Here is a 12,814-nt window from a genome sequence, read left to right on the forward strand (position 1 = left end):
TAACTATACCACCCTCAACGAAGTTAGGGGGGGTATACTGGAATCAGGTTATCCGTCCGTCCGTCCGTCCGTCTATAGACACAACGATGTACCGGCTACTCCTACTGAGGGAAATGTCGACGAAACTTTATGGCAATAACCTTATACATTGTAGATGTACGTAATCTATATCATAATGTAATTTTGTGGTTACCATGGTGACCAGGTCACTATACTTCGTTTTTTGGGTGAGTGGGTGAGGGGGAATTTTGTCCAGTCAACTCCTCATAAACCTATGAACTGCTTCAAGTCAAACTACACAGGAGTGATAGGGACCATATAAATGTGCATGCATGATATTTCTTTAGAGAATTTTTGGTTTCCATGGTTACCAGGTTTCAATACCCATATTCTAGTGGAAAACTTTGTCAAGACAAATCGGACAACTGCTATATAGCTATCAACCGATTTCATTTGAAATACACAGGAATGTTAGGGACTCATAATGTGTACTTATGCATGCAGGTTTTCCCCCCACAAATTTAGGTTGCCGTGGTAACCCGTTCACTAAAAACAGATTTTTGAGGGAAAATCTTCACCAGAGGGGCGATGGAGGGGCCGGGATATGAGTTGGCCCTCTGGACGACAGTTCTAGTTTTTAACGGATCTTTTTGAAAATAAGCGAGTTTCTTAAGAAGCATTTTGTTACACTGTCGTATTTTATTAATTTTGATATTAGAATCCATCACTTTGACATTATATTTTCCCACCGCGCGGTACTCGTGTTATTAAAACCGTGTTACAAAACCCGAGCTGGTATTCATAAAACCAGAAATATTAATTCAGTTATAAGTGTTTCACCAAAACTATTTCAGCCTGGGCACAAAGTGTACGTGTTGTGGTTTCATGAAAACAGGCCCTATTGGCCTGTTGAACGTGCCCGATGTATCCTTTACAAAAACATCGAATGTCAAAAAAACAGTCAGAAGTTTAATAATTATTTATCTATGTACAAGAAAACAACTGCAGTTGTGACCTTAGAGAGTTAAGGGAATCAAAGTTGGCCGCTGTGAGCACATGCCTGCTGTCTGTTGCTATCCCTTGTAGTTCGGACACATCCACCCCCTGTCCCACTCCGACAGCAACTGTCTCTATTTGATACAGATGTAACATTTCAGCCGCGTACAATGTCGCTTGGTGATCATACGAATACCCGTCTGTGATGATCACGAGTACATTTTTGGCATTAGGGCGATCTCCGGTCTGTCGAGTGAAGCTGTGGTACAGCGCCATCTGTAGGGCCTTTTCTGTGTGTGTCCCTCCGTCCTTGTATGGTACCCTCAGAATGGCATTTACTACAGCATCACTGCTGTCATATGTATTCAAATCAAAATTAGCCGTGACGTCAGAGGCAAATGTCAAAACACTCATTTGTAAATCGTTCGGACCAATGGTGGCATACTGCGCATACTCCGACACGAAGTTCAACAATTTCCGGAAGTCTGCCTCGCCTACACTCCCCGAGGAGTCCAGAAGGAACACGATGTCCGCCATAGGAGTAGCACACACTGAAAAGTACACCATGATATTATGTGGCATTATCGATACTCCCATCATCGATACCTCAGATCGAGGGCACTTCCGCTCTCTACACCCCTGGAATATGTCATACCAAATTCGAGGGTATACGAGTAGCTATTTGATCGGTGTCAGGAAGACAAATCGCTAAGTTGATGAATTTGTTTTGAAAATCACAGAGAAGCGGCAACCAAGTTCAAAGTCAGCCAATTTGGCGCTTGGCGACCTCTGAATTCTTTGGTGTACAACCAAGGAGCAAACTAGTCTCTCTGTTTTACCCACAAAGTTGCGGTGACCGAGTCTTAAATTTTGTCATGTCATCGTGACGTGGATGCGGTACTATTAGAGTCCAATTTAATGCTGCTTTCCTTCTAGATACAATAGAAGACACGTTTTCTTCTTTGATATATATATAAAAACAAATCTCGAGGTCGCCATATGATTAAATTGAATAACTTTGAAATTAATTGCCGTTCTTCTTTGATCTCCAAAAATATATGCATCGGGGTAGCAATTGGTCAACTGGTTCTCTGACATCAATCACGTGGCTAGCCGTAACCATGACTTCGATTTTGCCGCGATATATTACAAGGGTGCAGAGAGCGAAAGTGAATATAACATGTGTTTTATATCATTTTCACATCGTATGAGATACCTGATACATGATTTGACGTTTGTAGACAATCATTTCACATGATGAAGAATTCAGTTTCTTCCAGATATTTTGTAGATCTATTAGACGTGGCGGAGCATCAATGTGGTGTCTTGACAATGATTATAACGTATTAAACTATTACGCACCTTTGGATGCCGAAGTCGGTACGGGTGTCGTTAGTGGTGCCATAGTCGTTGGTACGCGTGTGGTAGTTATCCTTGAAGTTGTAGTTGATGGTGTTGTAGTGGTTGTAGGTGTTGTAGTAGTTGATGGTGTTGTAGTGGTGGTCGTAGTTGTCGGAGTTGTTGTAGTTGTAGGCGTGGTGGTGGTGGTTGGAGTTGTAGTTGTAGGCGTCGTGGTGGTGGTTGTAGTTGTTGGTGTTGTAGTAGTTGTTGTCGGTGTTGTAGTAGTTGTTGGTGTTGTTGTCGGTGTTGTAGTTGGAGTAGTTGTCGTTTGTGTTGTAGTTGTGGTAGACGTCGTCGAAGTCTGTGGGGTGTTTGCTAAGGGGAAACAACTAATTTTGCTTTAACAAAAAAGATGCATGATCATATCATAACGATTTCTGTTGTCTAAGTATTCGATTGTTTTATGATAATGTTCATTACTTAAAGTAGTCTGAATAATTCTTATCACATTTTTGATTATTTCAATAACTACATTACTTACCGAAACAAGATGTTCTAAACAGCGTTTTAGAAATTCCCCGGAGGTCGTGAAAACTTGAAACGACCTTGACCTTGCCTCGAGTTGAGGCTATCGCATTGAGCTCTTCCATATTGACCCCTCTCCCAATACCGATGGCGAACGTATCGGTCCCTGTCGCGTGCAGGTGCTTGGCTGCTGCAAGCGTCATTGCCTTATTGTTTGACTGACCATCGGTCATCACTATCAGGGTGTCCGGCGCATCAGCCCTGTTACCGGAAGTAGTAGTTAGTGCCTGTTGTATGACGTACTCGATAGCTGTACCCGTGTGCGTTGACCCACTCTTGTACGGGATGCCGTTCACTTCCGTTATCAGTGACGTCATATCCTGATTTTTCCTGAAGTGTATCGTATAGTATGGGGTGGTAGAAAATGTGAAAACTCCAACAAGGACATCATTGATACCTATTCTCATCTGACTGACAAAGTCAGCAATGAAGCCTTTCTGCAACTGGAAATTGCTTGATCCAACGCTTCCGGAAGAATCCACCAGGAAAAAGATGTCCGCTTTGGATGTATGGCATCCTACAAACAATTCAATAAATTACATACAGAGTAGGATTCAAGTAACACTTAAAACGAAGATACTAAAACACAAGTTCGACTTTTCTTTATTTTGACAGTGTGGATGCTGCTTTGATCAAGTAAGGTGTTGACGTTCGAATGACCGAGGCATTAATTTACAAGTAGGCGCTACCAATGGAGTATTGTTCAATGGCCAGACGAAATGAGTACTTTCTGGAACAATGCGTGCCCGGACAGTCACTGGACCGTCCATATTAGGTAAGGTGACAAGACCAGCTGATAGATGGGTCAAGGAAGAAAGATTTCTCATCTTGGAATTGAGGTATTCTTCTGTTTAACGTGTCACGCTATTTGTCTTCCAAGAGCCGCCATCACTTAATAAGACTTGACTGACATACTTAATCAGTGGCCATCCCCTACCGGCCAAGCAGTTCAAAGGTCTATAACTCGAAAACTAAATTTGAAGGTTATCCCGTTGGGAAATATGCTAGAGTTTGAGCTAATTCATAAACATTTAGACGAGAAATTCTCGGTCACATCTAGGTCCCAACACGGATCTGTATCTGGAGGTTTAGACTCGAACACCGCCCTCCCCTTGTTTAAGCGTTACTTACGACCCGGCCTTGGCCTCCCTCGTCTCGTGCCAGAGTTCTGGTTCGTTAGTGTTTCTGATTGGTTCCTGCCACCAGGATATTGACGAGTCTCGGCGTTCACGGTTCCACACAGGAAACATCCCAATACAAGAAGCAGTATCTGGCCGCCTTCGAATAGGAGCCGCATTTTCCTGGTCGAAATTAAAGCATTACTCAACCAAATCTCCACTCCTCTCTAAACAAATCGACTTGACATGGATAGGTCAAGTTATAAGCTGTCGTATTGAAACCTTGTTATCTTATGTGTCATAAAAAAGTGGAAAAAACATACCCTGATTTATCAAGTTCCACGTAAATCAATGTGGCCCAATATACACATCGTGAGTTTATCGGTGCGTTTACTGGTTCATGAATACATTGAGTTGATTTTAGGTAGAGATAAACTCGGTTTACTCCGTTAAGTTGAAGGTATTACAGAACTTTTGCCAAGCCTACGTTGCGACTGATAAAGGTAAGAGAGGTACGGAACATCTGTACGGACACACGCTATATTTCTATGGCACCACATACACTGTATGTCATGTTACCTGACGCTTTCGTTCGATATTCCGTGAATCGTGTCGTTTTTTGGGGGCAATATACTCCCTTTTCATTAACATTTCCATGGTAACAGGAAAAGTTCTACGGTGTCCAACCCGAGAATTAACTGCGTCTAAGTGTCCGAGAAAAACATGATGTAAAATGTAGAAATAATTTGACCTAGATTTACATGATAGACACTTGCTCTTCCGACACGCCTGGTCTAGCTCTCCGTGAACCTTTCCAATCGTCTACAAGAAAATATATATTTATCTTGTTCGTATAAAGCCCTCGTTTCACGGACTTTGAGTCAGAATTAGAGTTTGTTTGCCTGTCGGTATTCTCTGTTGTTAACGCGAAATATGGACACTCCGAGTACTATAGGACGCCTGCATCTCAGTTGTTGTTGATATTCCATACATAGATCACGAAAGAATACTAGAGAACAGTAATATTTTCGAAGTCATGAACTGGCTTCCGGGACTCTTCAGTGATGCTAGTATTTCGTTCTTCTATGACTCGTCAAAGGTGTTTAATGTTTCGTTCTTGCAGGACTCGTCAGCGAAGCTAGTTTTTCGCTCATCCAGGACTCGTCAGCGATGCTAGGATTTCGTTCTTGCAGGACTCGTCAGTGATGCTGGAGTTTCGTTCTCACAGCACACGTCAGTGACGTCGGGGATGCTAGGAGTACCATACAACGGTTTCGTCATTCTATGACACATTATGCTCATACGTTTTTACTGATTTTCATTAATCGATGATTCACAATCTATATCCACCTTCGAATTCGTTATTCCCAAAGCTGTCTTTACACACGTTGTCGGTTTCCTGGATCTTCCCTCGGCCTTGTTGTTAGACAGTCTCTTTCAAAATCCTTTCTTGCTTATAACTCTCAAGGTCCCGGCATATGAAGTTAAAGTGTAGTAGCATCATATATAGGTCTGACCGGAGCATTTGTATTAAACATATTTTATTATGCTTTCAATAAGTAAAGCAAAATGTTTAGGCAAAGGTTATATCAAGTTATTGAAGGCCCTCTCCTCAACAAATAATACCAGCAATGTAACGGCGCCAAACCATCTATATATAGACATTATGTAACCAATGATTGAAAGGGGCGAAGGAAGAGAACTACAAAGAGAGTGCAAGAAAGACAAATATAACAGAATAGTTCCAAATCTTAAAATAGTACACATATAATGTATGCACACTTGTGTATCAGCCTGTCCGGCATTTACTAATCACATACTGGAGATGGTCTAGTGGTAGGATGCAGGCTTCGTGACCGAAGGGTCGCAAGTTCGAGTCCCGGCACGGGCGTTGGGTTGTATCCTTGAACAAGATACTTTACTCAATTGTGTTCCAGTCGACTCAGCTGTAAATGGCAGCTCCGTCTGTCTGATCCCAAGGGAGTTTAGGAATACATTGGCTAGTTGCTAAAGGCTCAATAACCACGGATGCTAATTTGTGAACCGCTTTGAGACGGCTATGTTGCTGTGATATAATGGTATATAAAACTATTATTGATATATTTATTATGTTCCAGTCACATCTTCTTGTCAATGTTCATAGTCCTAAAATAGCATACTCGGTAGTGCAATACAGCTCCAACAAGGAAGCTTTTGGGTTATACTTACGTCAAAACGTGTTATATATACCTATGCGCTTGTTGGTGTTCAGCTGATAATTTGGGGAATATGTTTCGTTGTTTACATATAAAATTTCTTCATATAAAGAATATCTTTCAGTCGAAATGAAGAATCAGGTAAGAAATGTCAGTCCTTTTATTCCATGCTCACGCTATTTAGACCTACGTTTGTACATGTATCAAGTTACCAGCGATGGACGTCCGACCTACTGTTTATATGATATGTATTACAGATATATTACAGGTATACATGTATTTCATATATATGATATGGGTCAAAAAGTAATATCAACGGTAATTATCCAGGTAACACTGGATCCTTGTAAAGGTATGTCTGCAGGATACGAATTACTTGGAATGTTAATATGGGGCAAAGAAGTAATTCTAACAGTGTGGACATGAAAAATGTCAAATTTTCTAGGCAATCCACCCCTTTGTCAAGACACAGATAATACAAATACAAACACATAATATATAAACAGTACTAAATAATACAATAAGATACAGTAAGACTAGTATTTTTGGTAGTAGTTGAAATTACAGCCATGAACCCTTCGGCTGGCGTGGGCCGAAGGCGGTGGCTAGTGTGATATGTACAAAGCCATGTTCTACAGTTGTATGATGGAACGCTATGTGACCAACGGCCAAGACATCTGAAAATATCCCGCGTGTACAAATGCCGAAGTGTTAATGGGCATTTTATTTTATGACACATATATATGGACCGTGGGTTGGGAGCTCATGTCAAGTCCCTGTAATAAAATAATATTTGACATTTGTATATGAGCTTACTGCCTTGTATCCTTCTTTAAAAGACACATCTGCTATCTCTAGGACAGACCGTACTGTAAACGTGGAAATTTACGCGAGGGGGAATTTACGCTAATTACGCGGAGTCCTTTTGATCACGAAATATCAATTTGCCTAATCTCGAAATACCAATGGGTGGATCGATCGCGAAAATTATCCCCACGCATACAGTTTACATATCGAAATCGCGAAATTAACCCCCGCGTAAATAACCACGTTTACAGTAACCCGATATAATTTTCTTTGTAAATATAATGGTCACACAGGCAGCAATCCACCCCTTCAAAATAAATGTTTCGGATATACACTATTCTCTGTGAAGTACATATCAGGATTTAGTGATTAAACAAAACTAAAGTTGTATTCATAAATACTTTCAATACAAATAATGTAATAGGATTTGTATGATTGTTTATCATACAGGATTTGTATGATTGTTTATCATACAGGATTTGTATGATAAATCTCAGTGTTTTACATTATTCGTTATCTTTTCTTGTTTCCTTGTTTGATTTCGTTTCGTTGTGGGTGTAATCATGAACATTCGGAAGTCCGTTGATGACGCATGCGCTGAGAGCACTCCTATAAATGTTCATATCTGTTGCGTCAAACCTAAAAAGATAAACAATTTTAGAATAAGCGGTTTATTGATGTCATTTATATACAATGTATATATTTATAATTTTTATATATATCCAAAAAATAAAGATATATTCAAATTGATCCTGATATTTTGATGTACTATACACGATCCATGCGAAAATCTAGTTTTATCGATGGACTCTTTTCTCTTAGAAATTATTACGCCACTGTATCAGCATTTCAAAAGTGACATTAAAACTGATAGCATATTTTTAAGCCAATGAAAATGATTGTTACAAGCCAGGTTAAATTATATTTTCGTCGACATTTATGCGAGAACAGTTCACGTTTGGATGTACAAAATATTGAATATCTTATTTTCAGCTATTTTTCTTTAAACAAAAGGATAATTAACTTACCATTCTTCAGAATTTCTGTCGAAACACTCCACGTTAAATATGGTTGTGACGCCGTTGAATCCTCCGATAGCAAAAATCATCTCATCGATCACCTAGAGTGTACAAATGATCACGTGTACAAACAACGTGTGAAGAATTAATATACTTGTCAGAATATTTCTAACCGTCCGCTATATGTAGCGGGTATTGATGTGTGAAGGGGTTGTCAGAATCTTTCGGACTACTGATGGAATATAATTGTCAGCATTTTTCTCTTGTTAAAAATTACGCATATATCAAATCTTACTTGTAGTACTGATGTTAGATAGCTATACATTTAAAGAAAATATTATGTTATACAATGAAATATACTAATAAGGCAGTTTGATCAAACACCAAAAAGTAGAAGCCATATCATTTTGTCGTTTAAAGGTCAATGTTAAGACAAGTGTACAATTTTTTTGTGTATTTTTTTGTATTTTTGTTTTTTGTTTTGTTTTTACTTTTTTTTCCCTTTTTTTTTTCTGGTGGGTTTATCGCCCGGTGAACAGCCAGGTCATTTTGAGGCAGGGTCTCCTTGTGTAGTAGTTGGTGACTACCTCACTGAACAATATACAGAAGGCCCGTTGTATGCCATCCTGAACAATTACAATCTATTTATAATGAATTATTAATAAAATGTCCCAAACCCATCATGAAAGATATGTTCGATCTTAAGACCTATATATTTTTTTAAAAATTCAAATTGGTTCAAAAGAGCATTTAAGATGTGTAATAATATAGTCCCTAACATATGTACCTCTATACCGAAGTTACTACGCGGATTATACATCATCGGTATTGTCTGCCAGCTGTCTGTATGGGGGTTGTATCTCTCCCCCGTGTTCATCCGGGCAGCGCCATTAAAACCGCCCAGGGCGTAGATTTGGTCGCCGTAGCCGATCACGCCCACACCACTTCGCCTATTCCGCATAGGTGCAAAACAAGTCCACTGATTCGTGGCGGGATCGTAATATTCCGAGGAGTTCAAACACTCCTGTCCGTTAAACCCGCCGCAGATGTAGACCTTATCTGAAATGTTTAAAATGATTGATAATTCTGAAGAAACCGCAGAACTTCAACAACATTGTTTTATTGTATAAATATATATCAGTAGGTCTCAGACTGGTAAAATGTGATGAAATTCACAAAACTTAGCCGATAATGAAAACTTATGTTGGAGTACTTTCCTATGGAAACATTTTAGTTAACGAATTTCCCGTTCCGGATCATTCATACTAAATAATCGTGATTTTGAATCTTTGATTGCTATTTGTAATTTATCTGTTTAATATGATAAAAATCCAAACTTTGAAATTCGACAATCTGTGCAGAGCAAATCCAACGTGGGAAGTTAGAGGTAACACGGCCCCCTATCATATGTTTCTCTTTTCGCAATCTTTAACATTGTTGAAGTAATCGTAACCGGGTGAGTTTAAAACTTATATTAAAATTCTTTTGTAAATATACTGTCAACCGGAGCTCTTCGGATGTCCAGCGGGAGGCGGGATGGTTTTTGATAATGTACAGAACAAAGTTTTTTATGCATATGGTTGATTGTCTTTGAAATACAGTGTATCTTTGTATTTCAAGTAATATTTTATTCAAATAATAATAGTAATCGGCCTATTTCAATTTAATAACTTGTTTGTTTTCTAATTCTTGGTCCAACCAGCTTGCCTTGTCCAAAGTAGTTGTTACTCGTATTATATATGGATGTAAACCGTCAGTAGGAACTCTTCGGATGTGTTAGCGGGAGTCACATTCGCGAGGTTCCGGGTGGTAAACCGTTACCATGGACTCCTAGATACTATCAATCGGATAACCTCGGGCCTTTCCGGCAAGCTAGGAAAAGAATACCCGAGGAGTTTCGATTGAGATACTATGTTACAATGTTGCTATAGTTACCGTGGAGAGTGGTGGCGCTGGCGTCACTACGTTGGTGGTTCATTGGTGCAACAACGGTCCACTGGTTCCGATCGGGGAAGTATTGCTCCGCTGTGTTCAGTCTCACGTGACCGTCATACCCACCCATGGCGTATATACAGCCCCTCAGTACAGCTGTACTCACATAGCACCTGTAACAAGCCAATAAAAGACAAACCTCTTTTTAAATATTCGGGACAGTTGATCTAAATATCCCTATCGCACAATACGTGATTTCTGATAAGTGATTCTGTATTATTTTTCTCTTCAAAAATTGCATGACTAGCGCAATCGTCACAAACTCATGTTGTCAGGGCTTACAAGGACAACGGGGAATACCGACATAATAACGAAACCGTAATCTCTACTCAAAATCAATCAAAACGAGGTCATAATAGACCTATGAACAAAAATATAGATTTGTTTGGATACTTTTGAAAACGAATAAAACCAAGTAATACAGCCATTGTTAACCTATACATTTTAATGCCGAGTACTCTTCATTCGTCCAAAAGTAAAAAAAAAAAAAAAAAAAAACATCTTTCACCATGGTATGTGAAATAGCTGAAACCTGTGGTGGATTCACTTTTGTACTTTTTCCAAGGACGAACACCATGCGTTTCTTGCCATGTCCTTATTTATTTATGATGATCATACCACACTCATAGACAAAATCTACATTTTGTATGTCTCGATTTGAGTACAGTGTATTTAACAAACACACGAACTGACCTCTTGGCGTTCATTGGTGCTGCCTCTGACCAGGTTTTTGTGACTGGATCGAAACATCGCACACTGTTGAAGTACTCCACGCCGTCGAACCCCCCGGCGACGTAGATTTTCTTGTCTATTGTAACTGTTCCGTGGTATGCACGAGGCCCTGGAATATGTACAATCATCCGTTGGTTTTATCAAGTAAAGCTGATTTGTGTGTGATTAATCCATTAGAATATTGTTGAGTATTGTTGGTATGAACCCAATGGTATACGGTGGTATCAAAGCAATGGGATGCATTGTCGAACTGATTGGTATAAAATATATCCAGTGGAGTATTGTTGAATACTGTTGGTATGAGCGCAATGGTATACGGTGGTACATTGTATGAACGCAATGGTATACGGTGGTATGAACGCAATGGGATGCATTGTCGAACTGATTGGTATAAAATATATCCAGTGGAGTATTGTTGAATACTGTTGGTATGAGCGCAATAGTATACGGTGGTATGAACGCAATGGTATACGGTGGTATGAACGCAATGGTATTCGGTGGAATGAACGCAATACGTGAAAGGCGTATCCGAGATGTGCGCTAGCGCGCTTCATACATGTATATTGTATCCCATAATGCTCACACCGCCGTATCTGCAACAAATGAGGTCCCGAAATGTGTGTATGCTAAACAGGACATTTTCATTGTACAATCATTGTAACGTTTTAACAAATGGGTATCTTTTATATATTTCTATTTAAACAGACTTACCTTCATCGCCGGTGTCGCATACGATCCACTTATCGGCTCGCATGTCGTAGGTTTCCACGACATTTGTCGGTGATCCACCACTCCATCCCCCAACGACAAACATCACCTCGTGTGGCACACGGGGACGAGCTAGTGGATTGGTAATATCGAGGTCCTTGTCCTCATCCATGTCCAGATCATACAGGAACTTAAGCGTCTCGATGACAAGAGGTTTGCACTGGTCATTCTCCTTCACGTATGGATGCGATTTGACCTTCTCTACAAAATATTGGGTGGAGAGCAATCCTAAACGGACGGTCCGAAGCAGGTCAGTTATATGGCACCTCCGGTTTGTAGGATCATAATCAATCCATCTTAATATCGCCATGAACGCCATTTCCTCATTTTTTACATTAAGGTCATCCGAGGACAATATTTCACACACATCTTCTACACAGAGGTCGATGTATTCGTTACTTATGGCGAAAACTTCACTAAAGTTATGCATCAAATAGCGGTAGGAAATTCTTTCTAAGGAAGGACAGAAATAATAGCGGGCGAAGTTATGGATGCCAATGCAGTTTCCTGCCTCTAGTTGCCCGGCAAGGAAATCACAGCAGCGCTTCACAAGGCCGTGAACTAGAAACTGGTCGGCCGCCGGAAGCAGACATTCGACATTGTTCTCGTCAATGGTAGCACGGCGTGTGTAAGCATAGTCAATGATGATCTGCATTATGTCGGCTGTGACTCCGGGAATCTCCACCTCCCGCCTTTCCACGACGTCCAACGCGTTAGTGAACAATGCCCGGAAGTAGGGACTGCTAGCCGACATGATCGCTCTGTGGATGGGAAATTCCTGGTGCTCTACTTTTATCACGGCGTCGCATAGCTGACCAAATCTTCTCAGTTCGTCGAAGACGAGGCACGAATGTGCGCTAAACCGTTTCCCCAGTTCTGTGCCGCCCGAGTTCGTTTCATAATCTTCAATTTCCATTTTTTTTGTTAGGTAGATTGTTCTCAGCAATTTGGTGTCATAACACGTGGAGTTGCAGCCCCCTTCCCAATCTTAAATGTCCGATGGTTGTCAGGCAGGCAGGAAATACAGAATAATCTGTGTTTGTTAGTGACGTCATAATGTAATAGGCTGTATGGCGTCATGTACTAAATTGATCTATGACGTCATAAAGAGCATATGTAGAGGAACAATTTTTAGAAGAAAAAAATAGTATAATATTTAAGCATTGAACTGTTATACAAATGATAGTATACAGTCGATATTAATTACAATTTTGTTGACAGCTAAATAGAATGTCGCCCGTTACGACATGAAATATATAAG

General features: G+C 40.1%; 2 protein-coding genes across 2 annotated transcripts; both read right to left on the reverse strand.

Moving 5' to 3' along the window:
* Positions 1-965: 965 nt before the first annotated feature.
* LOC117317693 (collagen alpha-1(XIV) chain-like) lies at positions 966-4,257 on the reverse strand. Its single transcript, XM_033872568.1, has 4 exons — positions 4,054-4,257; positions 2,879-3,439; positions 2,359-2,712; positions 966-1,547 (listed from the first exon to the last, which is right to left on the reverse strand). The coding sequence occupies exons 1-4, from the start codon at positions 4,217-4,219 to the stop codon at positions 985-987; spliced, it is 1,644 nt and encodes a 547-aa protein (XP_033728459.1). The 5' UTR covers positions 4,220-4,257; the 3' UTR covers positions 966-984.
* A 3,148-nt stretch (positions 4,258-7,405) lies between these two features.
* LOC117317692 (kelch-like protein 10) lies at positions 7,406-12,570 on the reverse strand. Its single transcript, XM_033872567.1, has 6 exons — positions 11,497-12,570; positions 10,747-10,894; positions 9,997-10,166; positions 8,849-9,120; positions 8,071-8,162; positions 7,406-7,681 (listed from the first exon to the last, which is right to left on the reverse strand). Exons 1-6 carry the CDS (start codon positions 12,467-12,469, stop codon positions 7,549-7,551), a joined length of 1,788 nt encoding a protein of 595 aa, XP_033728458.1. The 5' UTR covers positions 12,470-12,570; the 3' UTR covers positions 7,406-7,548.
* Positions 12,571-12,814: the final 244 nt, after the last annotated feature.

Source organism: Pecten maximus, chromosome 19 (assembly GCF_902652985.1).
Source record: "Pecten maximus chromosome 19, xPecMax1.1, whole genome shotgun sequence".
Taxonomy (NCBI): Eukaryota; Metazoa; Mollusca; class Bivalvia; order Pectinida; family Pectinidae; genus Pecten; species Pecten maximus.